The sequence below is a fragment of the Dipodomys ordii genome, unplaced genomic scaffold, assembly GCF_000151885.1.
Source record: "Dipodomys ordii isolate 6190 unplaced genomic scaffold, Dord_2.0 Scaffold98, whole genome shotgun sequence".
Classification (NCBI taxonomy): domain Eukaryota; kingdom Metazoa; phylum Chordata; class Mammalia; order Rodentia; family Heteromyidae; genus Dipodomys; species Dipodomys ordii.
Window position 1 is genome coordinate 8,339,920 of NW_012267314.1, and position 25,022 is coordinate 8,364,941.

At 38.5% G+C, this 25,022-nt stretch overlaps 1 protein-coding gene across 1 annotated transcript in view; it reads right to left on the reverse strand.

Moving 5' to 3' along the window:
- Positions 1–25,022, reverse strand: part of Utrn (utrophin) — a 425,608-nt gene that overhangs the window by 26,744 nt on the left and 373,842 nt on the right. Inside the window, exons 61-64 of the mRNA XM_013026944.1 lie at positions 23,648–23,805; positions 21,493–21,659; positions 20,107–20,218; positions 3,783–3,919 (exon numbers count right to left, since the gene is read on the reverse strand). Coding sequence (XP_012882398.1) covers positions 3,783–3,919; positions 20,107–20,218; positions 21,493–21,659; positions 23,648–23,805 — 574 coding nt within the window. The remainder of the gene's footprint in view (positions 1–3,782; positions 3,920–20,106; positions 20,219–21,492; positions 21,660–23,647; positions 23,806–25,022) is intronic.

The window sequence follows — 25,022 nt, forward strand, 5'->3', positions numbered from 1 at the left end:
AGGGATCAACTCTACTAATTATAATTCTTATATGAAACATAGCCCAATCCCAATGAGCTTAGTGCTTCTTTCCGTGCCTTCAATTCCCAGCAGTCCCCTGCTTATACTTCTGTGTTTCGTCTTCTCCAATTGTCTTGTTTCACAGCAGTTTATTAGGGTTCCAGCATTGCTCTTCCAGAGGAACTCTCCCTGGCTCCTCAAATCCTCTCAAGACACCTGGCTCATCCTTTGTGGTCTGGCTCCCATTGCTTTCTCCGCTCTCATTCTTTCCACTGTGCTTAGCTTCCCGGCCTTGTTTTCCAGCCATCATACATCCAGGTTTTGAAAAATGCCCAGAAACTCTCCCCCTCCTGTGAGACCATCAAACACTCTGTAGATGGCCTTATTCGACTTTCAGGTCCCTGCCTCCAATCCAGGGTGCCCACCTCACAAATTACATTTCCTCAGATCTTTAGGAAGCTATGAAACTTACCTGTGCTATACCAGAGATGGAGCTATTTCACTTTTTTTTTTCTTTAATCTTCAGGGAAACAAACCTAATTTTTTAGCCAATAATTTCTCATGACTCTCAAATAGCTGTTGTCACTTGTTTAGTTTGTCAGGTTTATTATTTTTAACAGTACATTCTCTAATTTTACTTGCTTATATTTAGAAAGGTTTGCATATATACTTATAAAATTAAATGAATAAACGTTATCATGGATATGTTTACTCCTTTTAGTAATTACTCATTCACTCATAAATCCTTTTCATGAATGCACATATAATTACTGGTCAAAAGATAAAACATTGCGATTTGCAAGGATAAAGCAAAAAGAGGCCAAATAAAATACAATAGGCCCCATAAAAAACTTCAAGCCCTTTACCGCTTCACTGGCTTTTCACTAATGCCCTCCTCCTACAAATAGGAGAATAAAGAAAATCAATATTTTTTAACTAACTACTTATACAAGTTGTTACACCAGAAGATTAAGTGTACCTGTACCAGAAAAGACTCAGCAGAAAAATGAACCATAACAAATCTGGAGTTTCAGCTAGGATTCTAAGATGAAGAAAACCCACTCATTATATCCAGTACCCCATAAATCCATAAATCTTTTCCAGTAGGGCTCTGGCATCTGACTCAATCCCTTTCCTTCTTTTTCCTTTTCTTTACTTTCTTTTTCCTGCCCTTCCCTTCCCTTCCCTTCCCCTCACTTCTCTCCTCTCTCTCTCTCTCTCCCCCCTCCCTTTCTTCCTACCTCCCCCCCTCCTTCTTTTTAAGACAGGGTCTCCCTATGTGGCCAGGTAAGCTAGCCTGGACCTTACTTATGCAGCCCAGGCTATGCATTCAACCCACTGCCTAAGCCTCCTGAGTGCTGGTTATAAGCATGTGCCACAAAGCCTATACTTCCTTCTTTCTTGCCCTTGTTTCCTTTTCATTGAAAATTTACATTAAGCAAGGTGAAGCACTACACCTTATGCCTCAAAATCAGAGCACACATTTTCTGGTATTTCTTCTCTGTTAATTTTTTCCTCTAAAAGAGTTACTCAGAACTGAATGCTTGATGCCAATGACTATTTTGACATCAAGAGGCCTAATAAAAATGTGTAAAAGGAACATCAAATATGTGTCTCTCTGCATGCTTCACAGTAACCTTGTAGATATTTGGGACACGGGTGTCAATGGTGTATCAAAGAGTGCAAAGCACATAGCTCAGTTCAAACTTATCAAATCATCTCATAAATTCAAGCATACTTCTGTGCTCCAAATAGCCAGCCCAAAGGTTAATTGGCTCTGATACAGATAGAAGTAACAATTTTTCATAAGGTGTTCAGCACAGTTAAGACTGTTTGTGGCACTAAAACAAATAATGATTAGCATACAACCTTTTAAGAAAAAGGCAAAAAGCATATTCATTAAACAAACAAATGAACCAACCATTTGATTTTCCAAAAGTTATTTAAATAGTTCTCCTTAAAGGAATATCATTTTCATAAAATCTGCTGCAAAGTATACCACAGAAACAATCAGGAACGCGTAGTGTATAGTCTGATGTCCACTAGCTATTGGAAAAGTTGAATTGCTTTTCATGCTCTAGTTGTGTGTTATATATATGAACCTGGTCATGTGAAAGAGAAATACACATAAAGTTCCTGGTCTTTAAGAAAGAAAGTAGGCCAAATCATCTATTTTGCTATTTTGACATCTATAAAGCATAGATCATCTGAACAAATAACATCATTACTGTTTTCTGATTGTTTTTCACATACAAAATAAAATGAACTATGAATTTTGAAAGTTAAAAGAAAGTTCTACTTGGCAAAAATTTCACTCAATCCATACTCATATACTGCAATTTTCTCTATTCATGAAATAGAAAATTTCAGGCTTTATGCTCATCTGAGGGTTTTTTCTTCTGCCAAAACTTTATTGTTCTCTAACTGCCACCCTGCGGACAAGTAGCAATACCAGCTCATTTTCTCCACATGAAGCCCAAGAGAATGGTCTTGGCAGGCGTACTGATGCTGGTATTTGACGTATGTGTTGTGCGTGCGCATGCACGTGCATGTACACACACACACATGCACGCAAGTAATGATGCTCGACCTCAGGATCTCACATTTTTGCTGAGCTCCTTTGTTCAAAGCTGGTACCCTACCACTTGAGATACATCTCCACTTCCAGCTTTTTGAAGGTGAATTGCAGATGAAAATTTCTTGGCTTTGTTGTTGGCCTGGCTTGGAAACAGACACCTCAGATCTCAGCCTTTTGAGTACCTAGAATTACAGGTGTGAGCCGCTGGCACCTGGCTGGTCTTATGCATTCATTATCTTGTTTGTTTATTTTGTTTTACTTTTATTATTTGTTCATTTATTGTAGTTAGTCCTTCATTTACATTATATTTTAATAGATATTTTTTATTATAAAGGTACTGTAGAGAGGGGTCACAGTTACACGAGTGAGCCAGGTAATGAGTGTATTTCCTATGGAGCACTGTTATCCCTTCCTTTGTTTATCCCTTACCATCCCTTCCCTCCTCCCCTCCTCCCTCCCCTCCCCCTTCATTCACTTTTGAGGCAGAGTCTTGCTAATGCCTTCCTTTGTTCACCCCAGATGAAAGTATTTTAAAAGGAAAAAAGATGAACCAGAACAAGAGTTGACCAATATAGAAACATTCAAGGTGTTAGGCCTGTGACATCATCAAAAAAAATAATGAAAACTCATGGCTGGTAAACTAATTGTAGGGGCTGGGAAGGTGGCTCAGTGGTAGAGCACTTGCCTTGCATGCATGAGGCCCTGGGTTCGATTCCTCAGCACCACATAAGCAAAAAGAAAAAAGCCGGAAGTGGCGCTGTGGCTCAAGTGGCAGAGCACTAGCCTTGAGCTGAGGGACAGCGCCCAGGCCCAGACTAGACCCCCCCCCAAAAAAAAAACCCAAAAAAACAAAAAACTAATTGTATCCTCAACCTCTTATAAAATGAACATTTTTACCAGGACACACATCTTTTGGATATCAAATGATTTCTCTTTGGTGTTGCTAATTTTCATATAAAAGAGCCATGGGTGGGGCATGGTCATGTATGCCTGTAATCCCAGCTGCTTCAGAGGATTGAGGTCTGAGGCAGACCTTGGCTAATGCATACAACAGTACCTGAAAAACAAGTTAAAAGCAAAACGACAGGAACATGGCGAAGGGGTAGAGCTTCTACCTAGCAAGTGCAAGGCCCTCAGTAAAGTTCCCAGTACCACCTAACAGATAGAGACAATATCATACATATTCATTTTAAATTGAACTCACGTCTCTAAGTTGTCCCCCTCGAGAACTGTCTGGACCGGCAAGTAACCAAGCCGAGGGTGTTTGGCAAAGTATTTCTTTGACCTGAACTTGTTCTTCAGCACCTTGGTGAAGTCTCGCACATCCTCTCCAGATGTTGTCTACAAGGGTAAGAAGCGACAATTCTCATTAAGGTTGAAGGAGTAACTATACTAAAATCGGAACAGGAGTGAGTTAGATGCCAGACCATGGGGGTAGTTTACCACGTTCTGTGGAATAAGATACAATGCATATCATGAAAACACATAGCAGTGGGGACTCATCCCAAGTATATCCCGAGGAGTTTATTGTTTTTATTTCCTGGTGAAAATATGGCACAGAGAGTTCCCAATATTTTTCAACTTGGGCCAGGAAGGAAGCTTAGCTTTGGAAATGGCACTGGCTGAGACCTATCACAAATGAACTGCATGGTGGCAACAGGGTAAAATACTCTGGGTATTGTTTAACAAAGGTGAGAAATGAGGACAGCAGACTGCTCACACTGGTGCTCCACATGCATTCTAGTACATATGAGCCAGCTGACAGCCACACTGGAAAAGAAGAATAGAGAAAGAAAGGAAAGGAAGGAAGGAAAGGGGAAAAAGGAAGAAAGAAAGAGAAGGGAGGGAGGGAGAAAGGAAGGAAGGAAGGAAAAGAGAAAGGAAGGGAAGGAGGGAGAGAGGGAGGGAAGGAGAGGGAAAGAAAGAGAAAGGGAAAGGGAAAGGGAAAGGAAGAAAGAAGAGCCAAGAGAGAACAGGCTCCATACTGGGCTGCCTTGGAAGGAATCCTCTCTTTGTCCTTTCCCAGCCATGCAGACGTAGAATTAGTGTCATAATTCCCAGCCATGCAGACATAGAATAGATTGTCAGTGTTGATGGACAACATTATCGTTTCCTTAGACATTTCAAGATGATTAGTTTTCATAATCATTTAGCTTGAGATGTGCTGAAATTGCCACCGACTTGAGTTTGTAGTAGTTTCTCCTTATCTTTTCCCACAAATAGTTCTCAAAGCCCCAGTTTTCCATGTATCACCAATTTTAGTCTTTACAACACAGATACCAACTTTAGTTCTTCTGAAGATATATGTAAAGACTCATTACAAAACTGAATGAACACATTGATGATGCCTTCTAATTTGATGCTGAACCTACCATTGAGTAAGCCCCAGTTTCATATCTTTATAAAGAAGATTTTCCTCCAGTTATAGCCTGAGTGATAGGCAGAGTTTCCTCTGCTGTGTGCTCCTGGTCTCCATTCTCTCTCTTTTCCTCCATGACAAGAATGTCTAAGACTCACTAACTTGTTTTAGGAAATGGAAACTTTAAGATGTATATGACATATACTTATTTTTATTTGTATTTCCTTTATGGCTGTGGATGCTGAACTTTCTTCATGGACTTATTAGCCATTCATATTTCTCCTCCTGAGAACTGTCTGTTTGCCATATATTAATTGCATTACTTGTTTTATTGCTAATCTATTGAGCTCTTCATGTATTCTACATATTCATCCATTATCTGTTGAACTTTAGTTTTAGAAAAGATTTTTCTCCCATTCTATGGGGTGTCTCTTAGTTCTGGTAATTGTTTCTTTTGCTTGCCAAAACTTCTTAATTTGATGTGTCCTTTCTTGCTTTCCACAGCTACAATGTCTTCATCAGAAAAGAATTACCTGTACTTTTATCTTCCAGGGCTTTCTCTATATATTCCTGTGGTAGTTTCAAAGCCAGAGTCTTACATTCAGATCTTTGCTCCTTTGCAGTTGGTACTGCTACAGGTGAGGGATGAGAGTCTGGCTTCAGTCCTCTGCATGTAGATAACCAGTTTTCTGTGTGAACTTGCATAGAGCTGCATTACCTTCTATCTGCTCCCTTTCCATCTAACTATGTTTGCTTCTAATAAACAAGGGAAACTTTTCATTCTTTTCTAGGCTTGCTAAACAAGAAAAGAGGTCTGAATAAGCCCAAGCTATTTATAATAAACTTAATCAATTGTCAAATTATTTAAACAAATCTGTCCAGCACGGACAGCCCCTGCTCTCATCAGGACTTGCCATTAGATTCACAATGTCACGCTTTTTTCTGAATAGCTGAAAATAAACTATAATCATCTGAAGTTACAGAGATCTAGATCATCCAAACTATGAACCAGATGTGCCAGTGAAAAGCTACTAATGAAAAGCTCAAGGTAGCTCTGGAGGAACGGGGTTGCTGTGAGCAATGGTGGTTTGTAGATTTGAAGATCTTACTGGACAGGATAGGAACAATGAAAAGAAGAAAGATGAGGATAAAGAAGGGACTGTTCAGAGAAGGAATACTTAGGACTGGGAAATAAACCAAGCAAACAACATTCACCCTTCTGCACTGACTATCACACTACAGACAGCCAAGCTCATATATTTCTCTTTATTATCTTGTGTAGAGGGAAAAATGGAAGATACTTTCTACATTAGAAATGCAAAGCAAAGAAGATTCTGTGTAAGGATAAGCATTTATGTATGACCCAATCATTTCTCTGTCTGCTCTTAGGACAGTTAGTAAGAACTACTAAATGAAGCCATGTATTTTAGCTTTTACTTTGGCCATCTCCAAGCCCAGCATTGGTAACATTTTTATCTCTTAGGCCAGTGGTTTTCAAGCTTGGTTTTATATCTGAGCTTCCAGTTTATCACCCTGAGTTGTTTAGGTTGTTGAAAAGACCAGGTGCACAAATCAAGATTCTTACCTGATATGCCTCGGGGTTATTTAGTAATCATTAGCATATTCACAGAGTGGAGTAACTTTGTCTAATTACAGAGTAAATTGTTCATTACTTAAACAAGGAACTCCACATACACTACACAGCCCTTAAAACTTGCCCAGCATTCATCGATGAGTTTGTTTGTTTCTGAAATGTTCATGGACATAAGTTCACATTGTGTGTGGACTTTGATGACTGGCTTCGTCAATTGAACATAATGTTCTCCTAGCTTATCTATAGTTGTGTTCCTATATGGACTCTTGTTTGAGAGGAAAAAAAAACCAATTCGCTCAAAAGTTTAAGTCTAATTCCATATCGTGTTCTTTATTCAAATATATTTAGGACATAGAAGACCAAAGCAAAACCAACCATCAAACCAAAACATAATCTCTCTCCACCTCTCTTCTACTACAACAAATATCCAGTTACCCAAAAAATTATAGCAGAAATTAAAACTGTTTCTAATGCTTATGTGAATCTACTCATTTTTATCTCCTCAACATTTTTTTTACATTGAAGGAGAAAAACTACCAACCAAATCTGTTATTTAAGGAGTATTAATTCTGTAGTGCTAGAAAGTTTATGAAGCCTTAAAAGAAAATGTGGAAAATAACTCATCCCTCAGCAACCAGGGATTACATTCAGCTTAGATGGATATAATTCTTTTGATGGAATAGGGCCAAAAAATTGACTTAAGCCTACTTTTGCACCAAAAGTGTTAAAATATTTAGACACAATCGGTCTAATTTGCTACCTAATGTTAGGTCCTAATAATTCTCTATTTTATAGTGCTAATGCGATGGTTTGGTTAAAAAAGAAAAAAGAAAAGAAAACAGAAAAAGAGGACCACCCACGGACCATTATGAATATAATCAAATTCAAATCTGTCTTACATTAGATATAATACTTTGTTCACATTTTTTAAAAGCAGGTAGCTAATGCAATTATGGTGGGAAGGGGAAATGGAAAGGAACACATTACTACACAAATGACTCAATGTTTAAATGGCACAAGTATGCCATAAAAGAGTAAATTATTTCCTGGTGGGAAAGCAGGATGCAGGAGAGTCTATGAATCCCCTTACTCGAAGCGGAGGTGGCAGAGACGCGGACCTTACAAATTATTGCTCTTCAATCTACTAACCATCATGGTTTGTAAGATTATTCTTAGGTTTTCTGAGAAACTAGTCAGGGGTACTTAAAGTTTTTATTCCTTGAGAACAAATATGGACAAAATAGCATATTTTAAAGTTTTTCTTGGGTCTGTATAGCTACATATAAGTGCATGTAGAGTTCTCTCCCTGTTCCTTATGTCAAACTATATTATTCTTCACTTAATGCTGACACCTCATAGAGCCTCAAACATGTGGACAGGTGGCACATTCAGATGTGTGACAAAAGCAAGACTAAGGTGCAGACTAATAGAGAATTCAGAAATGCTAACTACCACAGTAGTTGCAAGCAAGTAGGCCCTTAAATAAAGTGCTTTAGGATGACTTCAGCTCTGAAGATTCCTAGTATTGATGTCACAAAGCCACAGTGGAACACCTTGTAACCAACTATTTACAATGATGCAAAAATACCTCAAAGGCAAAACACACCATTCTAATTACTAACAATTTAAACAAAGCATGAAGAACCCAAGGTAAAACAAAACTACACATGTTTTTCATCTCCCAGTGGTTATTTTGTTCAAGTTATGACCTAGGATGATGGTACCTATTTCCTTAACATGTTTACTCTTAAAAGGAGATTTTTAACTATTAAGTGCCAACATGAATAAATGCTATACAGAAAAATACAAGGAAGCAAAAATCAAGGTTCTATCAAAAACAACAAATCATTTGGCAATCAATAGAACATCAAAACATTACCATTTGGAATAGGTGTAAGTACTAAAACCAGTGTTTAACAGCACCCTGACTAATAAGGTTTATGTCTTAAATATAGAAGTCAGTAGACTTCTAAGTAGGACATTTCATTATCCTAAAAACATTCTAAGTATATAATTTTTCTTTTGGTAGGGATTTGAACTCAAGGGCCTCACAGTTCCTCAGCTAGTGCTTTACTACTTGAGTCATAGCTCAAGTCCTGCTTTTTGCTGGGTCATTGGAGATGAACTCTCACAGATTTTTCTGCTCAGGGCTGGTTTCAAAACACAATCCTCCAGGTTTCAATCTCCTGAATAGCTAGGATTACAGGTGTGAGCCATTGGCACCTGGCCATTCTCCGTAATTACCTTTGTTTTTAATTGCAAAACAACCTCTGTTTTTATATCAGTTTCATCATTTTCAACAAGCTGAAATTCACAGACCTTTGAATTCTATAGATAGGATGAAATCAGTAAGAAAATCTCAGAAGAACCTTAGAAGTCATAATGGAAAAATATGACATACACAAAAAATAAAATTAACATTAAAAGAATCACCAGGAGGCTAAGAATAAGTAAGGTAATAAGTCATCCAAAGCAAGATGGATTTTCTCCAAACCTTACCTTAAAAGCTAATGACACAATCTAAATGCACTAGACTTACTGAATAAAAGAAAAAGAAAGAAAGAAAGAAAAAAAACAATGTAAAGCAGACAGCTGAAAAATCAATCCAGGATGCTGAGGCCAGAGAAATGGTAATGGCGCTGGGTTTTATGCATATTGGCCAATATCCCAAAATCACATCTAAAGATGCAAGGCTGCCAAAAACAAACTACACGCACTCAACCAAGAATGAATCAGCGTTTTCTTATAGCGATTTTCCTAGCATTAGAAACGTTGGCCAGAGGAGGCGGGAGCAGACAAAACAACCGTTCTAGCCTTTATGCTCATTGTTTTCTTGTTTTGTATAGTTGCCAATGACAGGTCGTCTGTAACTGAAAGACAGAACTTAGCTTTTCATTTCCAAATTCAAACGTTTTCTATTTTTCAGTAGGATATGGTGATTCTACCAGAAATATAAACAATAAGAAATTTGGGATACTTTCTAATGAATTAATAAGGGCCACAAGACATGCACTTGCTAAAAACTGTACTTAAATTCTGGTTTAGGTGATTTTTCCTGTCCTCCATTCTTCCCACCAAAATCTAAGACTATCAGTGAAAAACAGTCCTAATCAAAGCTTAGACAGAAAGCAGGAAAGATTATAATTATTCCATCTTGCAATTAAAATGTTAGAAGTAGCTGACTTTGCTAATCTAGCAAATGAAATGTTGTAAATATTCTATTCCTTCATCCTCACCTAACACATCTTTTAAACAACCTTCGCATTTTAGCTAACTTACTACGGTGAATTCTTTTATGTATCCCCTTACATGCTGTTCATAAATGATACTTCAATCTCATTTTATCATGGATACGCCTAGGATAATATCCATCTTCCCCCACCATCTTTATTGTTAACTGCACAAGCTCCCATAATTGGAGTTACAACTGAGACATGAGACCAATGAAGAGGTGATAATGACAAAGAATGGCTTAATATTGTTAGGACACAGAGTGTTAGTTATTGCAGCTGTATGTTCCTGATCAAGTGGCTGAGTACATCCTTATTCTGTGTTCTTTCTCCATCTCATCTTAGCTTGTCATGTAGTATCTCCAACCACTGAATAACATGGCACCAATGCCCTTACCAGATACAGGCTTTGATCTTAGATTTTCCAGCTTCCAGAATCATGAGACAAATAAACATCTAAAGTTCATAAATTACTCTATCAGCTGTTATAGCGGCAGTAAATGAACTAAGGCATCCTTGAAGAGCCAGGACCCAAAGCAGAACCTGAACACAGGCCTCAGTTCTCCCCTAGTTTATTACCATACCCCTTGGATCCAGTTCTGCCTCTCCATCACTGCCGTCTCTTCACCAAATCTAGCACGAAACGACACTGTCTTCTGTGTTTCTTTGGGTCTTCATTTCATTGTGGAAGTTTTTGTGCTAGCACAACTTACATGAAATAAATCTGTGTACTCTTTTCTTATTGATCAGCCTCTGTTAGAAGCCTCAGTTATGATTCTAAGATAGGGAGAAAGATACTTTTTTTTCTTTCTTTCATATCATTTGCCTTTAGCATCATCTACTAAAACCACTGCATTCCTCTTTTATGTACACCCCCATCCACTGCTATAGGGGTGTACATTCCCAGTGATACAGTGATGACTTTTGAAATAGCTATCCCAACTCAAAAGCCTTCCATGTCTTACCTTAATGGGCATGGCTACACCTCAGGCCACATCAACACTCAAAATATCTTTCAGGTCACAGTCTCTACCTTTGACTGGCTGTAATTTTCTCAGCCGTCCTCCCTCATCTTTAATGTGAACAGACCTTTTCTTTCTCCCATCACTTTGATCTCCAGCCCTTTGGTCTCTTGACAATTTCTTCTGCCCACATCAACTTCAGTCCCACTAATACTTGTGAATTTTCCCCTTCCTTGGCCTTTAACTAAATCTACCATCTTTTAATTCTAAAGCTGCTGAGCAAAGATGGAGTCACAAGCTACAAATCTGTGCCAATTAACCTCAGTCGCACTCTGGCAATGTAGCAATCTTTACTCATCTCATGGTGACTCATGATTGACCCTAAACCATTCCAAACATTTTCCGTTCCTCTTAGCGTTTAACCCCATCCTCTTCCTTCTCACTGTCAGCAAGAACTCTTATAAATAAATCATGCAGAATCCATCTTTCTCAGTGTAACATAAAGAAGGATTACCATCACTGATGGGGAACCATTACGAAAAATAGTCTGGAAGTTCTTTTAAATATTAAAAATAGAACTATCGAATGAATGATGTAGAAAATTCTCCTCTGGCTAGACATCCAAAGGAAATCACATTGCTCTCTCAAAGATGTATTTGTGTACCTCCCCTCCATTTTCATTGCAGCACTATTCACAATAGCCACGATATGGACGCAGTCTAAGAATGTGTGGTGAGCAAGCTGTTGTGGGCTCTAAGTAACTCCATCTTACAGAATGGTGGCTCTCAGTAGCTCTCAGGCTGTGCTTTGCCCTGCATGATTCCATTTTATATGACAGCAATTTGTTCCATTTTGAGTGCAGATGATGAGGCAAGGGACTCTACTTCTTGTTTGTGCAAGTAAACAACCACCATCTGTCCGGCATAAACCATGGGGCAGACTGATAAATAATGTATTTCTGCAAATAAAGGATTACCACCTATGAACTCTGCAAAGTAAGTCAGGAATATATGGACTCATAGGTGTAGCAGAGCCATATCCCCCCAAATCGGACCCATGAATCTATACAACACACCAGACCGAGGAATCATGGAACTCTCTCATGAAAAGCAAATCAAAGGAAGGACAAGAATGGATACTTCACATTAGGATATTCAGTATTCAGGGCATCAAACCCATCATACAATCTCATTTGCACATCGGATCTATAAGTAATCTACTTCTCACTCTGTCTCTGGCCCTCAGCTAAACGGGTATGCTCTCTTGACCCAACTGAACTGCCATCAGACCAGTCCAGCAAGCATGGAATCAGCTTTGTGTACAAAGCAGCTGAGTTGTGACACTACCAGGCCTAACAGCTCAGTAACTAGTTTCCTACTATCTCATCTAACCACCTGTGGCAACTCCTTACTCTAATCATCAGCCAAGACCGCTTTACGTCCTACAGCTGCTTTAACCCTTTCTTCAAAATCTCATTAGCTCTATATTTCTAAAGTGTAAGGTGTGGCCTGAGAGTTAATATTAGCAATTAAGGTTGAAAGAAACTGCAAACTGGCTCAGGTCAACCAAGGAAACTCAGTAGTACTCTGCAAATTAATGCCAAGGACATTGACTTAGTTTGTAGATTTATTGGTATTCAATGAATTCTGACACTGTGGAAAGACAGTCATCTCTGTCTCTGTTTCTGCCTTAGTTTGCTCAGGACAGTATTCTACAACTTGAGAATAGATTAAGTTACCAGGAAGAAAAATTGGCTATTTATTCATAAGCTTAATTATTCCTAAAACTGCTATAGAACCTCATTTACTTTCTCCACATAAAGGACTCTGCTGTCCATCACAATTTCTCTATACCTCTAGTCCCCATGGAAACGCTAATGCTATGGTTTACCGGTGCCCCATCCTTACTCCTAATATGTATCTGGTGGAAAGATAATAGCCAGTGCAATGCTGTGAAGGGGTGGGATGTTTAAGAGCAGATTAGATCATGAGAACTGGTGACCAAGGAAGTGGATTCCTGACCAGGGTGAGTTTGGGGCCCTTCTCTCTTTCACACACACAAGCTCTCTTTGCCCTTTCACCTCCCACCCTGGGATGATGAACAAGTAGGCTTCCAGCTTCTAGAATGATTAGCTACCTAAGTTTCTGTTCACTGTAAACCCTCCCAGGTATAAGAGTCTGATAAAGCAGCACATGAGACTAAGCTAGCCCGAGTAAGGACTGTCCTGGAGAGGTCCATGTGCTGGAATTTTCATGGTGCAGCTAGGAAGGGGAGTGGTGTGGTGACCAGTATTTCGTTTGTTGAGGGTGTGTCCTCCACGATTGGATGTGGGACCTCATTCCTTCCTCCTCTTCTTTGCTTTGTGGCTAATGACGTAATCACTTTCACTTTGTTATAAGCTCCCACCAGGAAGTACCATCAAAACTCAAAGGAAGTTGTGAAGACTTCATCTACAAAGTAAGAGGAGCTGAGCTGTTTTTGTGAAAGGTAGGATTTGGACAAATTGAAGGAGTAGGGTGACAGACAGTAAATCTTATCATGCTGTCCCTTAAAGACATTCTTTTCAGCCTAATGAAATAATTTTATTAATGTCCAAATTTGGATTATAGAATATTGGTGGGAAATAAGAATTCAAAATAATTTCCTTGGGAAAGGTAATTCCATTCCATTTCTTCATCTGAATGTTTTATAACAGTATCATAAAATACTTTCATGAACCATGATAACTCAGACATCGTTAGTCTTCCTACAGCAAAACACAAACACTGTCATAAATAATAAGCTGACATATTAGTAAAAAATATTTTGAGCACCTTGAGGGCTTATAAACTATAGAGAAATTTTAATAATAAAAGCATTGAAAGAATGGGAGGGAAGATCTTGCAGAAGAAAGAGATCAAGTCAGTAATAATGCTGAAACATTTTTCTTAACCAGAAATGTTGAAGGGTTATAAAAATGAAAAACGCAGGCCTCAGGATCCTTTATGGAAATATTAGATCCATTTAACACTCAAACAGTGCTTATTATTACTGTATAAACAAATGAATTCACTTTCAAGACAGATTATAAATGAGTTTTAAAAATATTGTCAAAGATTGGGTGGACCACAAGTAAGCTTACTTAAAAGACAGGAAAGCACACAATTTTTTTCTTAAAATGTGTGTTAAGGAATTTTTGGAAGCAGCCATAATAATGTATTTGGTATCATTTACTCCAAGAGTATGTTTTTCCAAGACTCAGTTTACATGTATTTATAGTCATCATATGACAATTTGTAGTGTCACGAATTTAGCTCAATGGCAGATTTTGTACTGCTGGTGTGGAATGATGTAGGGTTAAAATGTACAACTAACTGATAAATTACTTCCCAAGTTCAGGCAGGGACAGCAGACCTCCCAAAGCCAGTCTTGGAAAAGGAAAACATTTGTACATTGAAAGGGATGCTAGAATCTCAAAGAAACAGTAACAGTGTTTTTTTGTAAACACTTGGTTGGAATGAAGAGTTTGGAGTAAGCTAGAAATTTTATTTACAACTGGCTAGGAGAGAGAGAGAGAGAGAGAGTGGAATTCATTTGTGTATCAGTGATTCTTTTTTCCTTTTTTTTTTTTTTTTTTTTGGTTGTGGGTCCTGAACTCTGGACCTGGGCGCTGTCCCTCAGCTCTTCAGCTCAAGGCTAGTGCTCTACCACTTGAGCCACAGCACCACTTCCGGCTTTTTCTGCTTATGTGGTGCTGAGGAATCAAACCCAGGGCCTCATGCATGCAAGGCAAGCGCTCTACCACTGAGCCACCTTCCCAGCCCTATCAGTGTTTCTTAACCATGCTCCCACTAGCCAGTAACAGCTGAAGATATGATTTCAAGGTTTTGGGGGTTTTTTACGAAGCCATTAGGAATAATTACATTTAATAGCCAGGAAAATAGTAATATGATATATCTCTAGCCACTGTGTGATTTCTTTTTCCCATTTGACATTAGCTCTTCCTAATCAGCTTCTGAAATCTCTAGGTATTATCATGTAAATATATTTCTTCCCCATCTGAATTCCGCACAGAGATCTGAGTGTTCTGTCCAACCTGATGCCTGCTTTTCTCTTTAATCTTGTGTCCTCCATGCTTCCGGTTGTAAAGAGAGAAAGGCACTCCTGGTGAATATCTGTCCAGGACAGACTCGGTGGACACATGACATTGCGGCTGTCCATGTACAGAGGAACTCCAAGCTTGGCTTAATGATCCATTATGAACATCTTAAAATTCCTAATCGATTTTAAACAGGAGGCCCCACATCTTCCTTTTGAGCTAGGTACTTCCAGTTCTGCCCCTAGTGCTGCCCACTGTGTTCTGTGTGGGGGCCAGGTTCCCACTTTCATTCTGCAGCCCTTCATGCCAGCCTCTTTCCCACCTCCAGACCACTGTGTGCTGTGTCTCCCTTCTCAAGTGCCTTGCCTCCCATTCTTTCAGGCGTGGGGAATCTCAGGCCTGCCCATGGGCTACATAAGGCCAGTGCAAACATGCGGTACACCTCCCAGGACAAGACCTATATGTTTTCCATTGGTTGTTAAGGCCTGTCTGTATTTTGTATGGTTCAAGAATGATGTTTTAAATATCCAAATGATCCCTGGTTAAAAAAATATATACCCCTATGTGGAGGCTAATTCTCTCAACTTTCAGTTTCACCTCAAAGGTCAACTCATCAGGCAGATCTTGCCCAATGTCTTTATCTAAAGTGCCTCCTCTAATCACTGTCTCTCATTATGCATGTTCCAAAAGGCACTTACTACATCTATAATCATCTCATTTCTTTGTTCATACCACACACTCCCCCCTTTTAAATAGAAAGCAGCAGGACAATCACCAATCTTGTCTTTCCAGGTAGCAAGTGGACACATCATCAGGGATGACAGCGTCTCTCCTTGATCAAACTGTAGTCAGGTTCCTCTGAACCTTCTTCTTGACTGAGGCCTTGGCTTATAAAAGTATCGATTCTCCTCAGAAAATAATTGCCTGTGCCTACATTCTTCAGAGTTTTCCCTACGTTTCCTTTAAAGCTTCAGATCTTACATTATGATCTTTGATACATTTAAAGTTCGTTTTTTTTTGTACAGGGTAGGAGATAAGGGTATAGTTTCAGCCTTCTGAATATAGATAACTTTCTAAGCAGCAAGAAGAAGCTGTGTTTTCTCCAGGCTGTTTTGTTTTGGCTCCACTGTCTAAGAACCCAATTGCCCAGAAATAAGAGAGAACTGACAAATAAAAATGTTTCTACACAGAAAAAGAAACAAGTACTAAAGGCAACAGATAACTCATGAGACGGAAGAAAATCATGGATCAGGGACTAAATGGATACAAGATTAATACTCAGAATTAACAATGACATAAAAGAAATTTCAAGTATAAAGAAACAAATAAGTCAATTAATTAATAGGCAAATGAACTGGACAGATAGTTCTCAGAAGAAACACAACTGACAAATAGATACATGGAAATGTTTAACATCCTTAGCCACAAAGGAAATGCAAATCAAAACTACATTATGATGCCATTTTACCCCAGTCAGAATAGCAATCATCAGAAAAACAACAAATGTAGTGAAGGTCCAAAGGAAAAGGAACCATCATACACACTGGTGGGAATGTAAACTAGTGCAACCACTATGAAGATCAGTATGTAGACTTACCTTATGACCTCATCATCTCATCCATGAAGGAATATAAATCAATATATAAGAAAGATACTGTATAACCGTGTGATTGAAACTGCTCATAACAGTAAAACTGTGGAATGGGCTAAGGTACCTTAGTCAACAAATGGAGAAGAAAAACATTTGGTATATACATACCATGGAACATTACTCATCCATAAATGAAAATAACACTATTTTCATGAAAATAGATAAAACTAGAGATCATGATATTGGGTTTCTTATATAAGCCAAATATTGTATGTGTTCTCTTATTTGTGGAATGTAGATACACAGCATGTAGATATATGCATACCTACACATGCACCCCCACACACATATACATATCATGATTGTAACTGTGGGACTGTTCAGAGGTTATGGGAAAGGAGAGGTGACAGTGAAAGAGAATTATGGGACAAAAACTGTAAAATTATACATGGTATCTATATGTGAAAATGGCATAAGGAACCATTGAAAGCTGTTGAGCAGTAGTGGATAAGAGGGAGGAGAAAAGAGAACAGTAAGGAAGGTTAATTTGACTAAATTATAATAAATACATGTCAGAAACATTATGGCAACCCCCTTTGGACAATTAATATACAATCCCTTATTTGCAATAACTAGTCTATGTCTGAGACAAGCAGAAAAGGTCAGATAAGTTGATGTTAAGTAAAATGAACCCAAGTCAAGGATTCAAATGTTTTTTTCTTGCTTGCTATTGTGTCTAACATATTTATAAGATATTTCTTTGTTGTTTGTATGTCCCTCCCTCACAGTATAACCCCTGTTTTCACTGTATTTGATGTTGGTATAATTTGTGGAGGGGAAGGGCAAAAACAAATCATTTAACTAGGGATACAGGTGGACCCATTGCAACAATGAGATGTTCAAGATGTTATGTTGAAAATGAACTTTACAACTTTGGCACGTGGGGAGGGAGGATGGGAAGGGGAAACAAAGGAGGAGGCAACAATGCTTGATAAGAAATTCACTCATTACCTTGCCCGTATAAATTGTAACCCCTCTGTACAGTATTTGCACAATTAAAAAAAAAATCCACGGCGGGGGGGGGGGGGGGGTTGGGAGAAGAAAGTGAAAAATGAATTACAGAAAATTAAGACCAGCTGTTCTGGGAACAAGCACCAGCGGGACATGGAGAGGGTGAATAAGTATGAATGTAATTGAAGTTATTTTATATGCATGTATGAAAGTAGAACACTGAAACCTGTTAAAATTGTTTTAAGAAGGGCAGAGGAGAGATGAAGGGGGCGGTGGAGGGATGAATGTATCAGGGTACATTGAATGGGTGTGTAGGAATGTTACAATGAAATCACTAGTATATGCTAATAAAAAAAATCTTTGATTCTCAACACCAATCATTTCCTAGCTCCACAGTTGGAGCTGTATTCTGGGAATGGCCCCCACAAACAAGCCTGCTTGAAAATATCCTTAATCTGCCAATATAATTTATTGCTTATTCTAGCCAAGAGTTGAAGATGGCCCCTGACCATTTCCACAGCATTTACTAAAAGGAGCCTTATTACTTTGAATCCATCTTCTGAACCTTTGAGATATACCAGTATTTCCTAAAACTCACTGTCTTTCTTAGGGACCTGAAAGTCATTTCTTTGTCATGTAATCACCAGAAAGCATAGCCACAGTCTGGTCTCTCAAGCTCTCTGAAGGAACAGAGTCTTAACTCCCTCCATTTCCAGCTAGCAGACGCAGCTGGCCTCGGGACATTTACACTGACCATTCCTGTGTCACCTGTCCTTCTCTGAGCTACCCAGCCCCCTCTATTCTCATTCTCTTTATTTTCATTCTCCTATTTTCACATCTAGTAATCTTTGTACAAACTGCAGTGAGTGTACCACACACACACACACACACACACACAGTTTTATAGATTTAAAATTTGTCCTTACAACTTTCATGTCTTGCTTTAATTCTGACCACAGCCTCTGACACATGGTAAATGCTCAACATTAAGTCTTTGCAGGAATAAAAAAAAATTAGTAACAGTAATAAAGAATGCTTCATCAATTTTCTTGGGAGGATTTTCTTTTTCTTTTCTTAAAGTCAGCAGGCATCAAGGGTATTTTATCCATTACAATTTATCATCATTTTCTAGAGCTTTTTTTCTCCACAGAGTTCCTATTTATCTGAGATAGGATACTAAGAATGGGACAATTATATATGTGTATTTTGTCAGTATTGCTGCCTTTCTGTAGATTTATGATCCAAAAAAAAGAACTTGAATCCCTAAACCAAGGAAAATGTACATACAACTCTATGAATAAATTCTGGCACAACTTGGAAGGAAGGTAAGGATAGGAATTAACAGAAAAATGAGGACAATTTCAGAGAAACATAGCTTTAGGTTAAAGGAACCATAATAGCTGCTGTCTGATGCTTACAGGGCTGTGGTAAGATTAACACATAACAAACATGATAATAATGTAAAACAGCACTGACCGCTTCTGGCAAATAGCTAGGCATCAAGTCTTCTGGCCATAAAAATACATTTATTGATGTACATCACTTAGTGCTTAATTCAAAGGAAATGTTAATTGAGGTAATACATGGAAAGGTTTGTTATATTTTTTTTTACTAAAAATATTTACCAGCATGGTTTATAGTAGCAGGAAATTGAAAACAAACTGAAGATCCAAATTTAAAGGACTAGTCAGATAAATACTAACTCATCCGACTGTATATTTTGTGAGAGGAAAGAGTCAGGCTGCATGTCAACACTGGGGACAATTGCTACATGCAATGCCAGGACAGCAGCAAGAGAAATCAGCAGAAAATATATATACATATAAAAGTGTGTGTGTGTATATATTTATACACATAAAAGTAAAAGCTAAGTAAAACTAGAATATGGAAAATTATCAGTTGGTAGCTTATTCAGGAACTAGATCTATGAGTGGCATTTTTAATCTTTCTATTTTATACACTTTTATTAAATTTAATATTTAATTATGAAAATATATTTTACATGTTATCAAAAGGGAACATTATTTTTGTCACTTAGTTTATCTATCCATCTGTCTATCCATCTGTCTATCCATCTGTCTATCCATCCATCTATCTATCTATCTATCTATCTATCTATCTATCTATCTATCTATCTATCTATCTATCTATCTATCCATCTATCTATCCATCTATCTATCTATCTATCTTGAACTCAAGGCCTGGCTTTTTCACTTGAGGCTAACACTCCACAACTTGGACCACACCTCCACTTTTATTTTTTTTTCTTTTCCTTTTTGGTGGTTAATTGAAGATATGAGTCTCCTGGACTTTCCTTTCCTGCCTAGATTGGCTTCACACTTTGATCCTCAGATCTCAGCCTCCCCAGGAGCTAAGGTGTGAACCACAGGCTCATGGCTTGTCACTTAATTTCTTAAGAAATAGATTTCTGAAGAGTTTCTTTTCAAAAAGTTTTAAAATCACATAAAGTTTAAAATCATTAATTAATTCATTTTCCAAGAAAGGTGTACATTTTAATTTTTAAGTTGTTAGTTAAAAAGGAAACAAAACAAGAAAACATAAAGCCAAGCAATCTGGAAAAAGCTATTTTTTCCCAAAAAAAAACAACAAATTTAGGCCCAAATAAATGTAGCAAATTTTAGACATTAGTTAATGCCAAAGCAAGCATGAATAGACAAACAAACATAGTGGCTTAGTACTCACCGGTATGCAATACTCCACCATCGGGTAATGTAATTTGTGACCTTTCGCTGTCCGACCAGAAAAAAAGCAACTTTGGCAGACATCATAGTTAAAATGTTTTAGGCTTCTATACCTAGGGGGGGGGGGAAATCACTGGCTTCAATTCTTGTTACTTAGTCCAAATCAATCATTTGTGGTAAGGAATTTCATTCATTTAAATTACCCAGAGAATAAAAGGTACATTTGCCACAAGTATGGAATTTGCTCAGTAGTCCAGTTCCAAGTTAGGAACAAAGAGAAGCCACGTCTCCAACGTGGGAAGGATGAAAAGGTAAAATTTTGTAGCTTCAGTTTCTAAAACGCATTTCCATTTGTTTAGACATGATGAGGGGACACACGTCTGAGTCAGAAGACATTATGTGATGCTGAATAGGAACAGAACAGGATGGAGGGACAATAATGGGTCTCGGAGTGCCCACTTCGGCACTGTGCCTGCAGGAAAGGTCACTCACTAACCCTCAAATTCACTGAGCTGACTATGAAGTAGACATTTGTGACCTTGATGAAAGCATATCCACATGTAGTAAACATCCCTTGGATCTCAGATTTCATTAAAATTTAATTTAGAAGTAATTAGTAAAAAACTAGTTGTATTATAAAAGATAGATATCTCACATGAAAGTATGAATGTACTTTAGAACATATACTTTATATACATAGTATTTAAAGTATATATAGTTTACATATATAGCATATATAATATACAAAGGGAAGGAGGGAGGGAAGTAGGGGTGAAGATGAGAGGGAAGCATGGAGGGAGGGAAGAAGGGAAAGAAAGGATGAGGAGGATGAGGTGGTGGTGGTGGTCGTTGTCATCTGGGAACAAACCCTGCCCACAGACCCGACATTCTGATTTTGAAATGTTAAGGACAAACTTCAGCAGCACTTCTCTTCACAACAAACCTGGCAGAAGTAATCTCATTTCTTGTCAGCTCATCTTTAAACAGTATTTCCTGCTTACTGGGTTGGATACTAAAGACTTACAAGGTTCACCAAATTCCAGCAAGCCTGTATGCCTACAACTCATCATGCAATTATGCTGCCTGAGCATTTCTATGACCTAACTACATTGAAGTTCATTTAAAGAAAAAAAAAAGGAAGAAAGAAAGAAAAATAACCCTTTGGTGTTTTTTTTAAAATCAAAGTAATATAAATAATAATGATGATAATAGTAGTGGAATAAGTTCCCACAGTGACTGTAAGAAGGAATGGGATATGATGAGCATGCCTTATATTTAGGAGACAAATCCTCAAAGGGAATAAATAAGGAGGAACTACAAATAAAAGCACAAGACCCCACAAGGAGAGAAGAACACGCGCACTGCCAGCACCAGAAGGGCTTCTTACCTGAATCCAACAATCGGACATTCTTTGCAGATGTTGCACTTGGCCTGATGTTTTGCAGTCTCAGCTGCTGCCACTCGATGCAGAACCGGCAGCCACACCATGGACTGTGGCTCCAAACGCATCCAGTCTATAAACTCTTTCACGCTGATTTCTGGCTTGTTGTTATTCTGATTTAAAAACAAATATATATTTAAAGAAACTATGAAGTGAAGACTCACTACTAACCTTACCAACTTGAAGGCCATTTTCTAAACCGAGCCAAGTGACAGTGGCTCATACTTGTAATTCTGGCTGAAATCTGAGGATCATTGTTCAAAGCCAATCTAGGCAGGAAAGTCCATGAGACTCCTACCTCCAATTAACACCAAAAAACAACAAGTAGAACTATCGCTCTACTGGTAGAGGACCAGTAAAGAAAGAAAAGAAAACCTAACCCAAAGATGTTATTTTGTCACATACCATTTTGGGGCATCACATTAGGAAGGCGATTTGCTTTGAATGCACTATGTAAAATTCACAAGTTTATCATGATAAACCATATGAGACTTGCCATTTCTGAGCTCTCCCTCTCCCCCCTTCCCCTTCCTTTCAGTGTTTGTGTCAAAAATCTCACCTTGTAGGCCAGGCTGGCCCTGAACGCAATCTGCCTGCTCCACTCTCCACAGTACTAAGATCTTAGGTTTCTTAGGCATCTATTACCATGCCCAGACAGACACTCAATTCCTCTTTGAATCCTAATTCTGAGTAAGTTCTATATGTACAGAGTTAAATCTCCACCATCACTCTCCTGCTGTTTTTGAGGTCATTCGGTGAGCCAACATATGTGACTATAAATCATATTTGGGGGAAAAAAAGTCATTGGGTATTTTTTTATTTCTAAAATAAGAAAAAGGTCCATTATAAAATGTAATAACCCATGACATCGATTCTCCTCAAAGATACAGTGTGAGCAAATTTTTTTCTCAGCAGTGATAAATCATGGGGCTGTGCTCTGGCCAAATATCTGTAGGTTGTACTTTATGCATATGTATGACACGAGTAATATTTATAAAGTGTCTTCATAGTGTGAGCATTAAAAAGAAAACTACTTTCCCAGGTGAAAATGAGCAACTCAGACTGGTATAAAACTTTTCAAATCATTCTCCCTTTGGGTATACATTCTTAAAGAAAAGTTTGCTACAAACTACAAAGAGCACCAAGATATTTTAATTCATTTATTTAGCAAATATTTGAGGTGTTATGCACTTATTAACATTTAACCCCCAAGGGGATGGATGCCATGAGTGGGTGGGGGTGAGGGTGGAAGGGGAGTAGGTTAAGGGGGTGAGGTCCTCATGGCTGAGACTGGCATCCTTTAACAGGGATCTAGGAGATCTGACTTATACCTTCCCCATGTGAGAACACAGTAAGGAAGTACTGCTCATGCGGTGGACCCTCGCCAGACACCAGATCTGAGGGCAGAGCTTGACTGAGTGGACTTTGCAGCCTCTAGAGCTGAAGACTGAGTTTCATCAGGAATACATAAGCCACACTGCTTACGATGTATTGTGTTAGCAGCCTGAGCTAAGATTGGACAGAAAAGAAAATAAGACCCAGCTCTTGTCTTCATGGAGGCATGGAGGCTGCAATAGCAATTAATTATCTAATTTAACATGAAATCTGAACTATCATGAGGAGGAGAAGGAAGACACAGATGATGTTAAGCTGAATAGAAGAGGGAGACATTCATCTGAAGAAAAGAGAAGGATGTTGACAGGATCTGAGAGATAAGCTAACATCTCAAGATTCAGTAGGATGAGTGGAAGAGCAGGAAGAACATTCTAGGGAGAAGGCACATGTTCAAGGGCACTGAGTCAGGAATCCAGGAACTAAATCAGTGGAGTTGGGAAGGAGAGGGAAGAACGGCAAGATGGTAGAATGAGGCAGAGGAAGGGCCAAGTGCAGCCATTTAACTTCCATTTAAAAAAGTGTGTCGCTGTAGGTGTCAGTATTCCTTGACTCAATGTGCCTTAAAATAATAAAACACGAACATCCTGGGATTGTGCCCAAAGTCCTCCACGATTTAGTTCCAGTCTAAGGTGTTCATTCCCTCTCTTGGAACGTCACCAGAACCCTTTCATAATCCATCCTGTACGCCAAGGATGCCTGGGTTTACCTGCTGGAAGCAGCTGCGGACACTAGGCTCAATATTACTTCCTCCAAATGCGGCCACTTCTCCCAGCTGCCGAGGAATCTGGATGGCATCATGAAGTAACAGGCCAAGCTGGCGCTGATCACACATCTCTGTTGGCCCTGCCACCTCCTTAAAGAGAACTATTAAGAGGGAGAGGCAAGGGGTTAACTTCCACCTGCCCAGAGCATTCTTTCATTCAAAGTACATCTTCAGTAATGTGGATTGCACTGTATATCTTAAAAAAAAAAAAAAAAAAAAACAACACCACAAAAGCCAGGCCCTGGTGGCTCACACTAGCAATCCTAGCTATTCAGGAGACTGAGATCTGAGGATGGCGGTTCAAAGCCAGCCCGGGCAGGAAAGTCTGTGAGACTCTGATCTCCAATAAAACCACTCAAAAAACCAGAAGTGGCACAGTGGCTCAAGTGGTAGAGTGCTAGCCTTGAGCTGAAGAGCTGAGGGACAGCATTCAGGCCCAGAGTTCAAGCCCCATGAACAACCAAAAAAAAAAGACCACCACCATATTCACCATAAAAGAATCCATAGGTGTATATCAATACATAAAGACAGATCAATACAAACTTCCTTTTGGGGTGTGTGTGCTGATGCTGGGGCTTGAACTCAGAGTCCTATGACCTAGCCTGACTTTTATGCTCAGGGCTGGAGCTCCACCATTTGAACCACACCTTCACTTTTGACTTTTTTTGTGGGTTTAAAACAAGAATCTGATACTTTTCTGCCTAGGCCAGCTTTGAACCTTGATCCTCAGATCTCAGCCTCTTGAGTGGCTGTGGTGACAGGCATGAAATATTGGTGCCTAGCTACAATTTCCTTTCCAAACAATACAATAAATACACATGGGTTAATTTTTTATGGTCTCAACAAGAGATGCCCTTGAGAAAAAAGAATGAGCCAAAACAAAGCTTCATGATTTATCAAGAGAATGAAAGTTCTTTAAGTAGTGTACCTTAAAATTTTAATGATTTACCAACTTTGTTTCCTGCTAAATTCAATATTCTATTATATATTATAGATTTCTAAAAATATTTCTGTGCTCATGCCTATTTGTATAGGAAACACTAAAAAATAAGGAAGTATGTCCTTTTCCTTTTTAGGGTAAGTCTCTCATTCCTTATTATATATAATGATTAATTATATATAATTAATTAAATATGAAAAATTATATACAAATAATCAATTATGTATAAATGAGCTGTTTTCTATCATTCAAGGAGACTTTTTCCCCAAATTTAAAAGCATTAAAAAGTTGTGCATCCCTTCTTTCTTTAGCTTTTGTAATTACAAACAACCAAAAAACCCCACAAAAACCAAAAACCTACACTTTTCTGTTTTCTAG